Source organism: Protopterus annectens, chromosome 8.part0 (genome assembly GCF_019279795.1).
Source record: "Protopterus annectens isolate FY-2018-M chromosome 8.part0, PAN1.0, whole genome shotgun sequence".
Lineage (NCBI taxonomy): Eukaryota > Metazoa > Chordata > Ceratodontiformes > Protopteridae > Protopterus > Protopterus annectens.
Window position 1 is genome coordinate 1,768,318,342 of NC_056741.1, and position 22,376 is coordinate 1,768,340,717.

At 37.5% G+C, this 22,376-nt stretch overlaps 1 protein-coding gene across 1 annotated transcript in view; it reads right to left on the minus strand.

The window, feature by feature from the left end:
- LOC122808561 (cytochrome P450 2D17-like) overlaps window positions 1–22,376 on the minus strand; it is a 418,436-nt gene that overhangs the window by 238,688 nt on the left and 157,372 nt on the right. Inside the window, exon 4 of the mRNA XM_044079517.1 lies at window positions 16,786–16,924. Within this exon, the coding sequence (XP_043935452.1) occupies window positions 16,786–16,924 (139 nt within the window). The remainder of the gene's footprint in view (window positions 1–16,785; window positions 16,925–22,376) is intronic.

Sequence of the window (22,376 nt, forward strand, 5' to 3'; positions counted from 1 at the left end):
TAGATTAAAATGTCACTCAAGTCTAAAATTCTAGATAAAAACAAAAATATTGGGGGCAGAAATTTTTAAATATTTTATTTTGCCTAGTGGTTACTTCTGCAGTGGTGCAGTGGTAGCGTTGTTACCTCACAGCAAGAGGTTTTCCCGTTTGATTCTCAGCTTGGGTTGGGAGTGCCTTCTGTGTGGAGTATGCATGTCCTCCCTGCAGTTGAGTGGGCATTTGAAAGACATGCGTTGAATGGGCATGCCTTCGTTGAAGGTTGGGCATTAATCTGGCAACTCGACACCATAAAAACCAACTGCCAATCATTAGCGGACCAGAGTTCCACTGTGGTGACCCCTAACTGGGAAAAGCCAAAAGACAAACAACAATTCACCCAGTGGTTAACTAGGTTAAAGTGTCTCTTTTCAGGGGTGACCCAGGAGCAGTGTCTAGTTAAGTGATTTGCTCATACCCATTACTTGACTATGGGAAGCAGTTTATTAACACCTCAGAACCTAAAGTACCAGACAACTGCAATTTACTTATAAAGTGAACAGAACTGTAGGAGCTGTATTAATATGCATTTTCTGAATAATAAGAAATATGGAACTATAACGACTGGAATTACTAACTGATAATAATACTCAGTGATTTAACAGAAAAAAACGTTAATGAGGGAGTGGACGTACATATGAGGCAAAGTAAGAAATGTTCTGCAAAACTGGAGACATGAAAAATGGCAGACTAATCTAATTCATTTAAAAAGTTAACATTCTGGTAGGTTTTGCATTAGCAGGCATTTTTGGATCAAGAACTATGAAACTCTAATGACTGGCATTATTGACTGTCTGCACACCTCAGTTATTTCCATCTGCAATGCTTTCTCATAAACACAAATATATTTATAAATCTCTGGCCGTTAGTGCAGAGAATTAAGGCTCTAAGCTCTGAAAGAGTTGATCCTTCTGGTCAATGGTGCAAGTTTTGTTCTTATTCTCAGTTAATTAATTAGAGGGTAGTATGATAGGTCCAAAAATACACAGCTAGCATCGACTTTTTCTAAAAAGAAAAGAGCAGCTTTTTGGAGTTAACACTGTTTTAACTACAGGAAGTCTTTCATTGTCTCAAATGCTTTATAATGAAAAAAAAAATTAAGCAAAACAGAGAAGCTGAGTAGACCCAGTTTGCAAAGCACACTGTGAACACAGGCAGGCAATTAGGAATGAAGTGGGATAATTTCTCTCTCTCTATCTCTCTCTCTCTCTCTGTTTATGTTTATGTGCTCCCTGTAAGCACACCACCCTCGACAACTGCCTAGTTCACTTTGCGCTGTATTCAGCCCTGGAAAAAATAGATCCAGTGAAAAAAACTACCACTTATTGATTAAACAAGATTGTTCACATAAGACAAATAGTACTGCCAGCATTTAATGTATTTTTTTCATTATCACATTTTTTTGTATTCTAGTATGTTTAAAGAGTGACTTTTTACTAACTTCAGTATAATGAGCTATTTTTTGTCATATTTATGTCGGTTGAATGTATTTCCCATATAAGCTGATGTCCTGCTTTTTACATGTTTGATTAGTTTTAGTTAATGGAAATTTCTTAACAAATGCCCAGTACTGATGTTTCTTTTTGATTATTTTTTTGATAACTCTAGTATAACAATTATAATTATTTTTTTTAGCTCAGTGTTTGTTTTATACATATATAGAAATGTTTTATTATATATATATATATATATATATATATATATATATATATATATATATATATATATATATATATATATATATATATATATATATACATATATATATATATATATATATATATATATATATATATCTATATATATATATATATATATATATATATATATATATATATATATATATATATGTGTGTGTGTGTACAAGCTGTACCCAGCCACACGTTGCTGTGGCTCAGTCTGGTTAAATGGAAAAGAAAGAAAAGAGAACGCGCACATTTCTAATATGTTTAATTTCACAATGCTTGTGGGTATACAATATTTTTTGTTGTTCCATTGTTTGTGCAGATATAGAGATTGTCTGATTTGCCGACTCTAGAACACGCAACATATAATTGTTCATGTGAGAAGCAATCTGTGTGTAGATCTAAACCGCACAATTCTAAAGATTGGCCCTGAGCTTTGTTGATGGTGATTGCAAACGCCAATCGAATTGGGAATTGCAATCTCTTAAATTGAAATGGCATATCAGTTGGAATCATAAGAATGCGAGGAATGAGGACATCTTCTCCTTTAAAAGGTCCTGTCAAGATTGTTGCTTCTATGACGTTGCTCATTGATTTTTTTACTGCAAGCCGCGTGCCGTTGCAAAGCTTTGGCTGGTTGATATTTCGCAACATGATATTTGGCACTCCGATTTTCAATTGAAGTACATGCGGTGACATCCCTGGCAGATTGAGTGAATTCAAAAATTCTGTTGGATAATTAACCGCTTCATCTGCTTCCACAACAGTGTCGACGGACTTGTATGTGACTGCCTCGCTTTGAATGTTAGACTGAATAATATTGTTAAGTTCGCAGACATCTTTGTTCTTGGCCACAAGAATTTCTTGTTCAGTCAGCCAATCATGATTCTTATAATTGGTTTGAATATTGGGTAATAGTTTTTCAACCAATTCTTCTTTTGACGTCACTAAATTGCAGAAGCTATGAGGCAATGAAATTTGTCCTGAGGTCAGATCAACGGGCACCTTTCTGTTCCCAATTTCCAGCAATTGATGTGAGAATATCTCAGCTGATCGATTGTTTTGCAGCTGGACATGCATATTTGTAGTTAATTCTAATGTCTTTACATGTCCCCACAAAGTAGAGTATTTCAGGCAAGCATTTATTTTGTCCGTTGGTGTCGATCAAGGAGAACGAAGCAGATCTAAAGCTGCAAAACATGATCACCATGCTCGTAACCGTGCATCCTCAAGTCTGGCTGCATGTCACTCTGCTGCTTCCTTGGCACGTATTTGAGCCATTCTTTGTCTGTTTTGCTCGTTTGCTGATGCCCGTTCTTCCTCAGCTTGATTTGCAATTACTCGTCGCACTGCTTCCACTCAGCGAGTACGACGACCTAAGTTTGATCTTCTGTGAGGCATTATTTGGATGAGCTAAAGCAGATCAATTGCACTGAAAAAAAAGTAAGAAAGTAATAACAAAAACATATAAAATTGCATAATTGTATACAAATATATAGAATCCATAGTAGGTATATAAAAACACATGCGTATTCGAATGCAACATTGTGTGAAAATTTCAAAGCAATCGGTGAAGAACTTTCGGAGATTTAAGATTTTGAACAAACGAACATTTACATTTTTATTTATATAGATACATATATATATATATATATATATATATATATATATATATATATATATATATATGTGTCTATGGTTTACATACAATTGGTCGCGCGGCCAAAGGTTAATCCAGCAGAATTCTGATCCTAATTGTCGAATCTCATTTGCACAAATGCGCAGAATGTCATGCGCAACATCGAATTTGAATTTCCCAGTTGCACACCCACCGCAACAAGCGTTACCATGGGTCGAGGGGGGGTATAGTGTCCTGGCCAGCATTTGGTATTCTCGAGTTTGACATCCGTAGCTTCGACATTCTGTGGTCTTGATGTTCTGCAGTACTTTCGGATCTCAAATGGATCCTTCATCAGATCTACAAATTTGAACATTGATGTCATTCTTAAAGTCAGAGTTGCCAGTCAAACTCCTCTAAGGGCTGGTTTCAGTGGGAAGTTTGAATTCTAACAGGGAGTTTGTCAGCTTGTAAGGCTCCAATCCAAGAGATCTCTGATAATTCAATTCTGTTGTTGGCATCACCTCTTCATGGATTTTCCTTGATCACCTGTAAGGCTCTGAAGTAAAATCTATGTCCTAAATTTTCTTTCACGTGTTTTATCAGGGGATTTTTAAAGTCATCCAAGTGAATGCCATTAACATGCTTGGATATTCTTTCTTTCAGTTATCTTATGGTCTTCCTACATAAAAATTATCACAGGAGTCACAGGTGACAATATAAATCATGTTCCTGGTGGTGTAATCAGCATAAAAACATGGCATGTATTTTTTGCCAAATATCAGATGAGTGAATTCATGTTCCTTGGATATATGTACCAAGTTTACTGTATACAATTTGTGCTGATTTCCTTGTTTTCTAACATAACATACGTTTGAAACTGTGATTATTCTTAAATGTGAAATGGGGGAAAACCACTGTTACCCAGTCATTTCTTCAGGATAATTGTGAACAGCAGCAACTAGGTCTTCAACCTTTCCAGTGGAGTTCTCTAAGACTTAGTACTTGGGTGTTATCCTTATTCTTTTTTCATCAGCTCACTTACCTTGGACATATATAACACCAGAACATGTCTTTGTGCTGCTCATATGGTGACTGGATGAATGAATAATTTATATTCACTGATTTCCTCACTGAATCTTGTCCTCCCTGATTTGTATTGCAGATTTTCCTAAAAAAATAACCATGTGTTAATGCCTTTTCTTTTGGATACAGGCTGGGCAAATCAAAGTTCCTCAAAATTGTTGTATCTCCTTTTTCCTTAGAAACATTTTGACTGCTTCGGGTTATAACGACCTTACACTCTGAAAGGAACCTACCTTTTCCTTTCTCAATGTGATCTGAAAAAATATTTTAAAACTCTCTTTGCATCTAGCTACCACCTATTAATATCTAACATGCCCATAGAAAATAAGCAAGCCCTGTCCTTAGTTAAGGTGCTCTTTTCCCCATATCTGGAAATGCCTTTTCTCTCTCAGCAAAAAACTCCACTGGTAACATTCAAACTGTTCAGGTAGTGGAGAGCAAAACTGGTACATCAGTTTTTTTAAACACACCCCAGTAAAAGAACAATCACAGAAGTTCATTGATTTCCTACATTTTAAGACCCATTCTTCAGACACTTTGTAAACTTCCTTTCTTGGGCTAGCACTCTTGACTTAATACAAACGGTCTGTCTTTTAAACTTACCAAAAGATAACTAGGCTGTTTTTCTATAATTCACTTCTCCCTAAATATTGCTTTCTGTTGTGTAAAACATGTTAGCTAACCCTTTTCAGTTCATTGGTGTATTATATGGTGCTTCAAATCGACAGGCTTTCATCTTCCCTCTCAAAATTTCAGGTAGATCTAAATACATTTTTTAAACATGAGGTCAGATGCATTTGTACTAGTGAAATGACTTGAGCCTTCCAGGGTTTTTATACCATAATCTTTTTCTCTGTGTAGTTATTTTCATTATAAATGTCTGGTGCTGTTTTAAAATTTACATTATACAATGACTGGCCACTAATATTCAAAAACAAGCCCACTGATTAGTCAGCCCATCCAGCTTCCCTGCTGTAAATCCAATAATATACCAATGGAAAAAGGTCCTGTCACACAACCTTTTTCCCATTCATATATCTCATATTTTTTTTTTTTACTTTTTTTTTCTTTTTTTTAAAAAAAAAGAGAAATGGGAAGACCTCAAATGAATGAGGGAGATGGCACAGATAAAAAAAAGAGGATAATCAGGTAAACTAAAGAAAATTACCTGATTATCCTTTTATTTTGTCTGTCCTGGCACTCCTGAACGTTAAAAGTCTCCCAGTTTCTTTTTTTTTCTTTTTAATAAAAAAAAAAAATAAATAAATAATTTTAAAAAGCAACAGGGATCTTCCTTTCTCCATTGCTACTTTTACATAACACTGATGTACTGCATAAGTGTGGGAGCACAAGTCCCATACACATGCGCAGTACATCAGAAAAAGCCCCACAATACCAGGAAAAATGCAGAAGGCACCACATAGGCATTATATGAAGACATTATTTAAGAAAAGTAAGTGCTTTTTTTCTTAAGTAATGTCATTGTATAATAACAACAACTGACTCAGAGGTGTGGTATATTGAAATGTACCTATGGTTGGCTTTATTTAATCACTCGGGCTTCAACCTCATGATTAAACCATGCCAACCATGGGTAAATCTTCAATATACCACACCAAATATCATTGGTCATTGCTTAAATATATTTTTTTGTAGATGCTTATATCAGTTGGCTAACTGTTATATTCTTTCAATGCATGTCTAGTTTTACTGTCATTTTAATTTTACTTCTAGACCATTACCTTGTTGTGGAGAGGGGGGTTGTGTATTTCAGTGAAGCTAAGAATTTTAGCAAGTAGGGCCACCAAAAAATACAGGTCATGGCAGAGAGCATAGAATAAAGAAAGACAGAAATGTATATATATATATATATATATATATATATATATATATAGAGAGAGAGAGAGAGAGGCATATCAAGCTAAACATGGTTCACATGAGAAGGTAATGGCAATTCACTGCAGCATTATTGCCAAGAAACTCTTATGGACTAAAGTATCTGGAGATATGTTCAAATGACACCAGAACCTGAGATCCACAGGTGTGATGGTGTTTAGCACATACTGGGGAAAGGCTTTCCTATGCATTTGTACTGTTCCATTTGTTGAGTGGATTTAGGTTAAAAATTTAACATTCCTGGGAGTTTCACCACAGTGTATTATACTATTTACTTTTTGGAGTTTCCCCCTTTTCTTCACTGTGGTGTATGATAATATGAGGAACTGCCAGCCATGCCATTCTTCGAAGTGGACCATTGGCTGTGTGACTTGTGCTGGCATAGCGAAATGGAATTTTGTAAATAATTATGCGTCATCTATATATCAAACTAATTTGTACAGATGCTTGTGCTGAAAATGTATTTGTGAGGTTTGTTTGTGTTAAAATCTATCAACAGTGCACCCTGCTGGAATGAAAAGAAATGTACATGTATTATTGTAACTGAATTAAATGTATATGTTTTAATAGAGGATACTGGGACAGCAGAGGTTAACCAGCTTAGTTACTTTAAGATAAATAAGTGAAATGTAAATGAGCTGTTAAACCATTAAAATGGCACACCACAGTGCTGAATAGGACCAGAGACGGTAGGTCTGGAAGAAGCCTTTGTTCATTAGCTCAGTAAAAACAGGGGAAGCCCCAGGCACTGTCATAAACATGTAGCCATCTATGCTAAATTCCTGTCTCAGCTTCAAAGGGGGATACTGTGAGAATCTAGAGTCAGGTGACCAGATGAGGTCATTCTGCAAGCCATCTTGGATATTATATTTTACAGGGAGTAACCTCTGGGTATTGAGTATTCTGTTTTGGAAACCTGACTAGAATGACTGCTCACATATTTTATTGTGCTTTGCTCTATCAAGTAAGTTATTCAGTTAGGAATATAGTGTAGTTTTATTTAGAGACTTTCTTTATTTGTATGAGTCTGTCCATCAATGTTATTTTTAATATTCCCAGTGATTTAAACTCTGTGGTTTTCTGTAAATATATATTTAGAATGTTCTTGTTATTTTATTATTTATTGTTAAATATATTTAAACTTTCCATTGTGGTTGGTCTTTTCTAGAAAACATTTAAGCTTTGAGAGTATTTGCACATATTTATTTGGTGATAACTCTGGCCACTCTTGAAAAGCCTTGATGTTTGGTCAACATTACTATTTGGATTAATATCAACTTCACTCAGCATAATTGGATAACCTTTTAGGAGCCTTATAGTAGCTGACTGGTGGCAGTGAATCAGCCTTATAGTATGGGCAAAATGGTAGAGCAGGTAATCTCTGTCAACCTTTCCCAGATGTGTGTGTGGTTTGCATCTGGAAATACTGAGTGTATCCATTTATATTCTCAGTGGTGAGGATTCAAGCTCCTTGATTACTGGCCCAGTGTGGGGACGTCACATATTGGTGAGCAGTTGTGGGATATTAATTGAATTCCTGTAGCCTGTAAGCAATTGTCACTAAAAAAGGTGTACTCTCAGGCAGCCACAAATTAGACATTCAGAGTCTCATATCACAACAGTTTTATTTATTTACTTTTTGTTTGCTTAGTTAGTCAGGCAGAGCAGGTATGGATGTCAGCAGAAGATTATAGCAAGCTGACAAGGAGCCAGTTGGCTGAGATGTGCCAAGCCAAAGGGCTAGTGCATGCCAACCTGACTTAAGGGGAAATGATTGCAGCCTTAATCACAGCTGCAGCACAGACCAGAAACCAGGAAGGCAACCAGTCTGGCATTGGGGATGTACAGCTCTCAGAAACAGGATAGTTCAACTTTTCCTCAGAGGACTTAAAAATCCATCTGGAGTTAAAGATACTTGAACTGGAGGCCAACCATTTGGAACTAAAATCATCAGACAGACTGTGACATTTGGAGGCTGAAAAAATGAGAAACTGGCATTTAGAAGCCAAAGAAAAGGAGAAGCAGCATCAACATGAGAGGGAGAGGCTGACTCTTTACCAGGGTCATGGAGGTAATGAGGAAGGGAATAATCAAATCCCAGAAGCAATAAAGGCCAGTAAATTTCTTCCACAATTTACAGGGGAAATATTTTTATAATACAGTACCTTGTGCATACAGTGACACACAGTCAAGCATGGAGACAGGCATGTGGGTCTAGTAGCCTGGGGGAGACCCAGACAGACCACAACCCTGAAGCTAGGACTGCTGATGTGGCTAATTCAAGGAGGGAGCTATCCTGCAAAAGTAAACTTGAAGATAAGCCATGGCTGCTGATAGGTACTGATGTTCCTTTGGAGAGGGTGACTGCAAGGGCAGGCGTGAGTGGTAGTACCCAGGCTGACCTTGAAGTATCACTGTCAAAAGAAACCAGACTTCCTGTGGAAGTGGAGCTGGGAAAGTTTACAACGATAGAGTCAAAACAGGCTCAGCTCTCAGACACTACTTTACAAGCCTTGAGGGAGGTAACTAGGAAGGCACCTGATTCTCAAGGAAAAGGGGGGCCTGTATAATGGAACATAGGGTTACTGTATAGAGAGTGGACCCCCTGAGGGAGGGCTAGATGGTGAAGTAATACAGCAGTTGGTAGTACGAAGATCCTACCTTTTGGCACTTCTAGCCATTGCTCAAGACATTCCTTTTGCAGGGCATATGGGCATAAAGCATACCAAGAGACATATTACACAGAACTTTTATTGGCCTGGGATTGCAATGGATGTAACTGGGTACTGCAGGACATATGAGCAGTGCCAAAAAGTAGGCAAGGCAGGAGACAAGTTCAATGCTCATTTGATGCATTTGCCTGTGATTGAAGAGCCATTTCAGAGGGTGGATATGGATATTGTGAGGCTTCTGAGTACCCCAAGTTCCACAGGGAAGAAGTATATCCTAGTGGTAGTAGAGTGTGCTACTAGATACCCTTAGGCAGTAGTTCTTGTCCTCTACTGAGGCAGTGAAGTTGTGAAATGCTTTGTTAGAGATTTTTAGCAGGGTAGGTTTCCCAAGAGAAATACTGACTGACAAAAGTGCCAATTTCACATCAAACCTGCTGGCTTATCTGTGGGAGTTCTATGGGGTGAAGCATCTAAAGACCACCACCTACCACCTCCAGACTAATGGTCTTGTGAAAAGGTTAAACTCTACACTAAAGATCATGATCACAAGCATTTGTAGACTAGTATAAGAAAGAGTGGGACAGATATTTGCCCATCTGTTGCATCTTTACAAAGAGGTACCCCACAAATCCACAGCTTTTTCACCCATTGAGTTGCTGCATGGGCATATGGTCAGGGGACCTTTAGATATGATTCATGATGAGTGGGAGGGTGAGTGTAAATCCCACAAGATGTCTGTTGTGCCATATGTCCTAAACCTCAGGACAAGGCTTAAGGAGCTCACAGGCTTGGTCCAGGAGAATCTGGTAGGAGCCCAACAGCAGAGAAAGATCTGGTATGACAGGATTGTTCCAGCCAGAGAGTATGCTGTGGGACAGCAGGTGATAGTGCTCATTTCTGTCAAACACAATAAGTTGCAGGCAGCTTGAAAGAGACCCTTCAAAATGGTAAGGAAGGTCAGTGATGTTAAATACATGATAGATCTGCTAGATAGGAGGCAGGAGCACAAATTGTACCATATTAACATGAGGAAACCTTACCATGATAGGGAGGCCCTTGGGCTGAGTATTCTTAGTGGATAGCAGGAGGAGTCTGAGAATGATCCTGTAACTGATCTCCCCAGCGATGCTTGGACTGACACCTCAGTAGAAGGTGTAGCAATATCCCAGCAGAAATCCTCTACCCAGATTCAAGAAATTTGTGCAATGTTATAAGAGTTTGGGGATATGATCACTGGGAAACCAGGGTGCACCCACCTGATGCAGCACCCTGTGGATACAGGACCCTGAAAACCTGTCAAGCAGGCTCTTTACAAGGTGCCTGAGCAAGCCAGACAGACTCTGAGACAAGACATACAGGATTTGTTAGAACTGGGAGTAATCCAGGTGTCCAGCAGTCCCTGTCCTCCCCAGTGGTGCTGGTATCAAAGAAGGATGGCAACAACAGCTTCTGTGTGGTCTACAGAAGACTAAATAGTCACATAGAGTCAGATGCCTAACCCATGCCTAGGATAGATGAAGCCTTAGAAAAGCTGGGTGGAGCTAAGTATTTGACCACTATTTATGTGACCAAGGGCTATTGGCAGGTGCCCTTGACTCACAACCCTAGAGAGAGGTCAGCCTTTGTGACTCCTTTTGACTTGTATGAGTTCACAAAGATGTCCTTTGGGATGAAACATGCCCCAGTGACTTTCCAGATACTGGTAGATTGTATCATTTCAAAAACAGGAAATTATGGTCTTACTTACCTGGATGATATTGCCAACTAGAACCATTCTGGCAAGAGCACCTTTAGCATATCAAGAAGATGCTGGACAGACACCAAATGACTGGGTTGAACATTAAGCCTAGTAAGTATCAGGTGGGTATGGCAGAGGTCTTCTACCTGGAACATAGAGGGGGAGTGGTATGATCAGGCCAGAACCTGCCAAAGTGGAAGCCATTGAGGCATGGCCTGCTCCTGTTACCAAAAAGCAGGTGAGGGCATTCTCAGGAAAAGCAGGGTACTATAGAAAATATGTCCTCAATTATAGTACAATAGCTACTGCCCTCACAGCCCTGACAAGGAAAACCAGGTCAGCTAAGGTAGTATGGACCACAGAATGTGAGCAGGCATTCCAGAAGCTTAAAGGAGTTTTGGGAAGACCCCTGTGTTAGCTAGTCCAGATTAGAGCAAATAATTTGCTGTGCAGGTAGATGCTTCAAACCATAGGCTGGGAGCTGTACTTAGTCAGGTTTCATCAAGAGGAGAAGAATGCCCTGTGGTATATCTCAGCTGTAGACTGCAACCCAGGGAGGAATGTTATGCAGCTGTAAAAAATGAATCTCTAGCCTTATCTGTATGTAAGGAAATTCACTGTAGTTACAGACCACAATCCCTTAACATGGCTACATACAGCGGTATGCCAAATTATTAAGGTGGAGCTTAGGATTGCAGGCATATGACTTGACATTAGAACACAGTAGGGTGGTCAGCAGTGCCAATACAGATGGAGTCTTAAGACAGGGAATGGGGTAATATATTCTCAGACAGGCTTGTTTTTCTCAAGCCAAGTTTCTCAAGGGTCACTTGAAAAACTAGCTTGAGTCTTCAAAGGGGGTAGAGGTGTGACAGTAGGAGGTACAGCCAGCCATGTCAGGAGAAGTAGGGAAGTGGCTGTATGACTTGTGCCAGCACAGCTAGCTAGAATTTTGTAAATAATTATGCTATTTGTATATCAAACTGTTTAGTACAGATGCTGAAAATGTATTTGTGAGGTTTACTTGTGTTCAAGTGTATCAACAGTGCACCCTGCTGGAATGAAAATAAATGTATATGTTTTATTGTAACTGAATTAAATATATATGTTTTAATAGAGGATACTGGGATAGCAGAGGTTAACCAGCTAGCTTACTTTAAGAAAATGTAAATATAAATGAGCTGTTAAACCATTAAAATGTCATCCCACAGTGCTGAATAGGACCAGAGACGGTGGGTCTATAAGAAGCCTTTGCTCATTAGTGCAGTAAAAAGAGGGGGTGCCTTAGGTGCTGCCATAAACATTTAGATGTATATTGTAGCTATCTATGCTAAATTCCTGTCTCAGCTTCAAAGAGGGATACTGTGAGAATCTAGAGATAGTTGGCCAAATGAGGTCATTCTGCAAGCCAACTTCGATATTATATTTTACAGGGAGTAATCCCTGAGTATTGAGTATTCTGTTTTAGGGAACCTGACAGAAGAAAGACTGCTCATATATCTCATTGTGCTTTGTTCTATCAAGTAAGTTATTAGGGAATAGTAATTTTCCTGGATTCAGTTAGGAATATAGTAAAGCTTAGTTTAGAGGTTGTTTTTCTCTATTTGTATGAGTCTGTCCATCAATGTCATTTTCAATATTCCCTGTGATTTGAACTCTGAGATTTACTGTATATATATATATATATATATATATATATATATATATATATATATATATATTTAGTATTTATTGTTCTTTTATTATTATTATTAAATATATTGTGGCTGGTCCTTTTTAAAAATATTTAAGCTTTGAGAATATTTGCACAGATTTATTTGGTGATAACTGACCATTCTTGAAAGCCTGGCTGTATTGACAACATTACCATTTGTATTAATATTAGCTTCACTCAGCATGACTGGATACTGTTTTAAGAGCCAAATGGTAACTGACTGGTGGCAATGAATCTATTTATTTTTTATTTTATTTTATTTATCATTTGTTGACCGGGAAAGTCCGACTAGGTTCCTCAGAGCCTGTTTTCAGCGGAGGCCTGGGGAGAAATGCTCCAGATCTACCTTATAGTCTGGGCAAAGTTGGTAATCTGTGCCAGACTTTCCCTGGTGTATGTGTGTTTATGAAAATTAAATCACAAATAGTGTGTGTGTGTCAGCTACTTGGGGCAGGGACATGAAGCACTAGTTTCACAGTGCTAGTGGGGAGCCTTACTGGAGACCTGGGGAGAGGCAGATAAAGGCATCTAGAACACAGGCTGAATGTGTGCCCTGTGTGCTCTTAGGGGAAATTGTGCTTGATGCAGAGAGGTATACATCTGGAAATACTGAGTGTATCCATTTGTATTCGAAGTGCATGTCCCTCTCCAGTGTCAGTAGTGAGGATTTAGGCTCCTTGATTACTGGCCCAGTGTGGGGACATCGCATTGTGCAACAATGAGTTGTTACATATAAATGTGGGGGAAAGGATTGCCCCCACATCAGGGAGTGCAAAGGCCAGCTCCCTCCTGCAAACCTGCAAAAATAAAAGATTGTTTTGTGTGTTTTTTAGAATCTTTCTTCTCATCATTTTCATTATATGTTTTATGATAAGTGGTGAGTTGAAAGATCGTGCTTCATATTTGTGTAAGGAAACCCTGAGGAAGAGTAGAAGATGAGGCCAAATAGCACTAAAGGTTATAATGCAGATAGATTAAAGCTGAAAGGATGTTCATCTGCTGAGGTGTTCAGAGAGAAACGGAAGATCCAGTACTGCAAAGTACATACGTAAAGGCATGTGAATCTGACATACACAAATATTCTTTTACCCACCAATTCAAAGGGAGAACAAATTCTGATGGAGATGAACAAACCCTACTAAACACTTTAATGGAGAATAAAAACATCAGAATAATGAAACGAGATACTATAGATTACACCAGTTGCATGTCTGAGATTTTAAACTATACTAATACATATTGTTTGTTTTCCCAGAATGGAATCAATGTAACACACAATAAAACAGATTTGTTTTCTTGAATATTGCCTTACACAAGGATCTATATCAAAACAAACTATGGATTTTCTTACTAGAAAGTTCCCATATACACCCTTGATTTGTGGAGTCCCCAAGGTCCATAAGAATTCACTTAATGCTCCTTTAAGAACCATTGTTTCAGCCCAGACTGCTAAAACTTACCCCTTGCGGTATACATAGATAGGTTGTTGAAATCCTTCGTCAAGCAATCAACACATATTTTAAAAGACTGCCAGAAAATCACCACAGATTTATGGAATGAAAATATATTGTTTCTCACTGTTGACATAATAGATCTTTTCACTTGTATACCTAAGGAGGAAGGCTTGAATTTGTTCAATGATGTACTGATTTTAAATCAATCATTAACCAATGATCAAATTTCATTGATAACAAACACAATGGAGTTGGTGTTGTCCAATAACTTATTTCAAGGGAGAAATATATAAACAAGTCCATAGAGTGTCTATGGGGGCTTCTTGTGTCCCTCACCTATGCTAATTTAGTCATGTGGGCATGGGAGATACATTTGTTTATTTCTAAATTTTATTCTGATTGCAAGTTGTATCTAAGATTCCTGGATGAAATATTAATTTTATGGAAGGGGTCAGAGGGATTGATACATGTTTTTTTGGAATGCATTAATCACACCACTGTTTTCCTAAAGTTCACTTTTATAACTTTCATTCTGAATATATGCATTACTTGAACATCATTATTACCAAGACTAATGTATGTTTTGCTTTGAATCAGCTATATGCAATTAATTTACTTTTTCCAACATGTATTTGCATTACAATATCAGCCACCCCTTTTACTACAAAAGGAACTTGGTTAAAGTGTAGTTTGTAAGAATAGCCTGTATGACATCTAAAAAGGATAGATTTCAGAAGGAGGCCAACATTTTGAAATAGATGTTTTTACAGAGAGGTATCCACATAAGACAGTACAAGCTATCAAGGATGAAGTCTTACATGGTTGGGGGATAAAATATAACTCTTTTAGGACAGGGACTATTTAGGGATCACCTGACTAATATAGATAAGACATATATAAAATGCCAAGATTTTGAGAGGGCCCTAATGTCACCATATTGCACAGGTTCTGAGAAACTTCAAGATATGACTGCCAGAAACTGGACTATTTTTAAGGCAAATGACCATGTGCATAATCTTTTAGGGGACCCTCAATTTGTATATAAACCTATACTGAATTTGAAAGGTATGTTGGAAAAAATAGGTGGGATGGATGGTACCCCCTATAAATAAGGCTACAAGTAAATGTGGTTCATGCAGTCAGTGTAAACATACTTGTGAGGAAATTTCTTGGTTTTAGAACATATTAACAAATCTAAGTTTATTCCAAAAAAAAAGGCAACTGTAATAGCAAGGGTATAGTATATTTAACAAAATGTGTTTCTTGCCCAGCTTTTTACATAGGTAAAACTGAAATGAGTTTTAAAAAAGGATTCACGAACATGTCTATGATATCCAAAAACAACATTTGAATAATGCTCTATACAAGCATTCCTTGGTTTGCAACCAATTTCAGAAATTTACTTTTGACATTTTGGATATTATTCCCATAAACCCAAGGGAATATGGACAACATTTTTCAGCTTAAAGTAAATGCAAAATTTCCCCTGGTTTAAAAGACATGTTATCCATAAATCCAGCATTGAAACTGAGAGCTCCAAAATTATGATTATGCCAGGCTTTGTTTTCTGGGGTTTTTTTGGCAGAATTTTTTCACCTTCAGGTTTTTATCTCTAAGGTTTTCAATTTTTGAATACATTATTCAATTAGTGATTTTAGTCAATAGGATATAGTATAGGGATGGATTGCATTGTTTTACTAACATTTTATATGTGGCAATACTAATAATAATAGTTGTTTTTCAGCATGAGGAATTATGTGTGACTTATGTGTTCAACTTTCTGGAATATATGTTTTATTTACTAATTTTTATTTTTTCTTACAGCAGGTCCTCGTATTATATTTTATTGATTTTATTCTATGCCCATATTTATAGGAGTTACAACAGAGTACGTTTGGAGTGAGTGAACTTTGTATTACAGTATTTCTTCTTTGTTAATAAGGCTTTAGGTCTCCTGAACAGCAATGATTTATTTCAACTTTGGACCCCAGAGTCAGATTTTAAATGTCATTTTAAGTGTTATTTTAAAGTGTCGTTTACAGTACTTTATGTGATGTTGATTTTGTACATACACATCACAATATTTGCATCTTGTATATTATCAGCACCTTATATTTCAGTTCTGACACAATGGACTGATTAGCTTTTAACACTGCATATAGTAACCATTTTTGTTGGAGAGTTTTTTAAAATGCAAACAGGACAACACTAGGATTTTTAGTTGACAAAGTGCTTTCTATTGGATTACAATTTAATTGGTAGTCAAGCATGTATAAAGTTATGATCTCATTACAGGTACATATACACCGGGTTTCATGTTTTGTTCATGTTATTTTCTGAAGAACACCCTTTTCAGTGGGGATGAAATTGCTGTATGTTTTATTTCAAATGTGCTAAACTTCTCTATTTTGAGGATTAAACAGAAAGACCATATTTACTGCATCTGGAGTAGCTCTGTTTTTTTGGGCTGGATTATTCTAGGATTCCTTTGTTTAGAGGTTTGTAGCTGCTGGTATCCCAGGGTCAATTTTTCACTTGGTCATAAACTAAGGTTCTTAATATGGTTGTTTGTAAAGACACCAGTGTTGCAAAGAAAGGGTCAGAGTAAAAATAAAACATTATCATCATAACTAGTAATATTTTATAATGATAACTAAATTTAACAGCAAACAATTATATGAAATAAAACAGTAAACTGACTTTTCTAAGATGCCTTTCCTCAGTTTTTATAACCAAGTACACTGGTGGTTAAGGTGATGGTGACTGAAATACTGTTAGGAAACCAAAGAAACAGTGTATGAGTAAAATTCACCTAAAAGTTTTCATATTATTTTTTGTTTAACTTTTTTGTGTGTGGCAGATATTTTAGCATGATTTTACTTTACCTTGTACATCAGGATAGGTCACCATTATAAGTAAAGCCCATTGCAGAGCAGTTGCAGTTGTATCTGTCCCAGCAACCAGCAAATCCAACAAGCTGTCTCTCAAGCTTTCTTCATTAAAGGATGAGCCATCATTCTTTCTCTGAAAAGAGAATAAGAAATGCATATTCATTAGACTCTGATGCTCCCTTAGGATACAACAGGAAAAAAGGGATATGAAAAAATGTCTATGTCCTGGAAATTTGCAGTATTACATATCCCATCTAAAGGATTATCCAAACTTCCAACTTGCATTTTAATAACACTCTTTTCCCTTGTCAAACTTTATATCACCCTTAACAGGAAGGGTAGATCTCTACTCACTTGGGATGGATTTAAACAACTTGCTACCAAACACTTATTTGCCCACAAATATCTGAAATACACCTAAAGACTTAGTACAAACTTTACCGAATATTCGGATACTTTATTTGATATCCTTCTAGCTTAATCTTTGTTAACTTATCTATTTTGTTGGACATGAGGCATATCTGTAAATAGTTGTTTGTTTTATATAAGTCTATATTACTTTTATTGTTTTAGTTGCTCATTGTCTGTTACCATTTTGTATTGAATTATTAAAAATTGTTAATAAAAAGACTTAAAAAAAAATGTATATTCATAATGTCTAAGGTCCATGTTTTCAGGAGGTGTCAAAAGAATGACCAAACAAAGCTGCTGCTCATGACCAGACATAAGTGGGGCTATTTATACAACAATACATTGTTAGATTTTATCAGGTTGGAATATTTTCTTGTGCTAGTCTGCAATATTGTTTCACTACTGGAATGTATTGATCAGATAATTAAAATTATATAGAGCTGCAACCAGTATCTCATTCCAGATCTGGCATCATGCAAATTATTTTGTTACATACTCATGGCAAGGCCTAGTAACATAATCTGCCTAGGTTTACTATCACATGTTCTTCGTTTGTCTTTTAGGCGAACAAACTATGTGCGAAAACCACTTGGCAGAACGCGTAGGATGATCACCACAATGCTGAACCTGACATGAGTGAATGGCCACTGTTGTCAGCTCCAACATTGCGGTGCAGCTTGCACTATAGTGGGGATGGGGAAATGTACCCTTACCCTCACTGTAGTGCGATCTTGGAGTTCGTATATATAAGTAGGGGGTGGCTTGCCACCCTGCAAAAATCTGTTGTAGTATGTTGTGTAGTTAGGAACATTTCAATGTAGATGACATTTTCGACATTCGACTGCACTGAAATGCTTGGTTCGAAATTTACACTGTTCGGTGTTCAGATTTCCAAACATTTGGTTCGGACATCTGTACATTCGAACAATGTTATGATAAACATGTGATAGTAAACCATCTGACTATACATACATACACGCGTGCACACACGCACGCACACACACACACACACACACACGCACGCACGCACGCACGCACGCACGCACACACACACACACACACACACACACACACACACACACACATGCATTATACTTATATTTATGTTTTATGTGTTTTTGACCAGGTAATCCTGCTGACCACAACTGTCATTTGTCAGTGGTGTTCCAGAAATACTGTCTGGTTGAGTGATGTGCTCAGGGTCAAACAGTAGGCAAGTAAATGCTGAGTGTATAAAAGCCACATTCATGGACTTAGCAACTCAATAACAACTCAGACCTGTAGTTTCCTAGTTATAGTTCTCATTATTCCTTCTTCCATATGTCACCTTTGTCTGTTTCTCATGCTTCTCTGAGCTGTGCCCTGGCAGCTCTCAAGATCTTCTCCATTATGTCCTCATAGATCATCCAACTCATTCCAACCCCAAATCCTTCCATTATATTGTATGTGCTGCTTTCAACACCTGTCTTCCTCCTTCTTTCTGTCATTATTTCTCCTACAATTTTCTGATGTCATTTTCTTACTTCATGTGATACTAACAGTCTTTCCTTCTACTTCACAGATCCTTCCTCTATAGCTGAATTCAGAAGTCTAAATACCAATTTGCCTCTTAGTTTCTGATATTTGTTTGCCTTTTTTAGACCTCACTTTACCCATTCCTCATTCTACACCTCTTTGCCTTTTTACCCACATTCCCCATAATGTATATTCTTAACACATGAGAGAATATTATTCTGCCCATTTCCTAGTTTTTTCTCTCATTTCACTACTTATAACCTTTATACTGGGGTCAACTACTCTGCCCATGTTCTTAGTCTTTCTCTTCTATTTCTGGCCACCAGTCTTTTCCAGTGGGTGATTGCTTCTTATACACCATCAGAAGTGACAGGCTTCCTATTTACACACCTGAAATGTGTTACATTAAGTTCTTTCTTGTAAGCAGACAACAGCAATACCCACCATCAAAGAGATAGTCTTACCTATTTTCTCAATATACACAACTTCCTCCTTATCAGCCAAAGGCATCACACTTACTCTAAATACTTCTAATGTCATTTGTCCAACAGCCTTTTGGTGTAACCTTTATAAGATGCCTTCCCTGTACTCCAGTCATCATTATCTTGATTATATTTAATCTCCTCCTCAAATACTGTGTTATACTTCTATGAAGCTAAGATCTTATCTTTCTCTATCTCTCTCTCTTAACAGTTACCCTGCAGTTCTTATTGAATAATTTCCCATAGCTCTACCCATAAATATCTGGCACCTACATATCCTATAATCCTCCATGCCTCTCCTCCTTATAGCCTCATCAAATTTGAGATCACTGCCCTCTTTTATATAAGCAGTGTGCATTACTCCTTCTCAGAACTATCCCATTTCATCATCCCATGGCATCATCCTCAGCCATAAGAGAACAATCTTCTGTAAATAGATGGTAATGTGCTGCCAAACGTCCTTTCCTTTTCTTTTTTTTCCTTTGTCCAAGGTTTCCTTTACTCTTCTTGGTAATACTTCAGCTATCACTAAAAATATATCTGGGGAAAACAACCATTCTTGTCTGTTGTCATGTTAACATCCTTCTCCCTCAGATGCCTTCCATTACCTTATATTTCTGTTCATGGATTATAGTATAGACTGTACACCTACCTCCTGAGTGTTTTCATGACTCCTGTTTTGCATGACTCCTGCCTTCCTGAAAAGTGTGTATTGGAAGGCCCACAATACTGAGTCAAATGCCGTTTTAATGTTCAGTATTACCAGTCTAGCCTTTCTTAGCTCTTTCACCTCACCGCTGTCAACAATAGTACATAGTAACCACCAGTTGTCACCTTTTTACAAATCCTGGCACTTCTTGTACCAGGAAATGTAAACCAGTACTAGCCTTGTAGCCAGTACCTTAGCCAAAATCTTGATATTCCCATTTATCAGACATAAAATATATAGTTTTTTGTATCCCACAATTTTTTTCTTCGTTGAGCATAATTAAAGTTCTTGTTTCTAAATTGGACCTGATAGCTTCCTTTCCAGAAAAAAACTGTTAAAAATTCAGGTAACCTGTCCATGCAGGCCTTACAGGACTATGAACTCTATAGCATTACCTTCCTTGCCATTATGCATATCATTGTATTATTATGCAAGCTGTGTTTGAAACATTCTTCTGAAGACTGCAACTTCTTATGGAAAGTTGCCATAACTTTTTTAATTTACCTGAAAAAATCTATCTAACCTTTTTTCAAACTTCCAGTCACTGCCCACAAGTTATGTCACTCTATTTATTTTCTGCTTTCCTTCTGCCTTCATGTCCTATAAAATGTTCCCTACTTTGTCCCTTTGTCTATAATAAAGTTCTCCTAATTATCTCCATGTCTTTTTTTCTCACTTCCACAGTTTCTGTATTACAGTCGAGTCCCAGCTTCTCTTGCTTTACTTTAAAGGTTGTCCTCAGCCTACCACAGTTCTCTCAACACATTCCACACAACCATTTTCTTAGTTTCCAGCGCTGTCTTTTCTCTTCTAGATACCTGCCCTCATTGTTGTCTGCCACAACAGAGGATTAAGGCTATAAGTTGGTAATGAGCTGTTTTCTGTAGTCCAATGGGGTTGAATCTCTTAGCCTCCATGTGTCTGCTGTATGAAAATATGCAAATCATTTAACCAGTTAGTGCTTTTGGGTAACTCCTTGTGTGCAGAGGTTTACCTGGTTAACAGCTAAATAAAAACAACAGTCTCACTGTCGTCTTTCCATGTTAAACCCCACTGATTCAGCTTTCTTCACTGCTTTCTATGATTTGTTTACAATAGGTATGCTCTGACATACTCATTTGCTTAATCTATATTGGTTCCATCATCCCATTGAGCCTTCATTCATCCAAATATGTCCAACTTATTGACTTGCTACTTCCATCTATATATCAGCTAATGAAGCATATTATCATACCACCCTGTTGCTTTTTTTTTCCAGATATCTGTCCATCCTCCTCTCTGTAGTCTTTCTCCCAGTCCCCATTGTCTCCTTTTGTTATGCTATAATTTTTGATAAAACTTGCCTAATCCTAGGATGAGTGGCATGTTAATGTACCCCTATATTTTCTATCTTCATGTTTTTAGCCATGTCTTCCCAAAGCATGAAAACTTTTCTGATGAAACCTGTTTTCGTTCAGTGTATGAATGTATCCTGCTTCCCTGTTTGTCTTCCTCAGTCATCATAGGTCTGATAATCCATCCTTCATCTCCAGTCTTGTCATTACTCTGTGCATCATTACCACATTATTCCTTCCTTCCACCCTTCTTTCCTCCATCCATTATAAAAACTGCACACTATTCTGTAATTTAGTCACTCTGGCATTTATCTGAGTTTCTTAGACTAATCCTACATCCTTCTACTCTGATGATTTTCTAGTTGGGGCTTTGATTGTACACACTGTTCCTGTGATAATTTTCCCCACTTCAGGAATGCACTGTAAAGTGATTTTGCCCAGCTTGGGTGCCTATTTTTAAATGCTACTTTAAGATGATATGTTGAATGGCATGGGGAATAAACCTCCTGCATTCTATATTTTCAGTGTTTGGTAGAAGTCTGCAGGCAAAATATCATAGTATAGTATTTTGGGCAAATCTAGGAACTGAATAAGCAATTCAGTTCCCTATATTACTCTAGCATGTCCAAAGGTCAGTCAATGGTTTCCTCTCCTGTCCAGCTGGTGAATCTGGGAATTTTGAGGCAATGTTACAACTGTCTCATGTACATGGATAACCCTCTCCTCCTCCAAACAGGTTCAAATATATGTGACAGATGCAACCATATAGCCAAACTGGAGGCTGAGCTCTCTCATCTCAAAACTGGTGGAACCAGTCAGGAGGAGAAGGTAAACTCACACAACACAATTCCAGTGTCACATAGTCCCACTATAACAGCGAACCAAACACATAAAAACACAAACACATACTCGGAGACTCTAAATAAAAATCTACCTAAGAAACAGAGACCTCCAAAGCAGACATCCAAGCAAACGCTACCCCAAAACAAAACACGTACAACACATAGCACACAAAGTCAGTGTGCCAAGCAGTCACAGCCCTTAAGGCTGAATAACACACCTGATACCCTTGTAATAGGTGAATCTGTTGTCAGACACACTGACGTCCCACTCACCAGGCTGAATAAAGAGAAG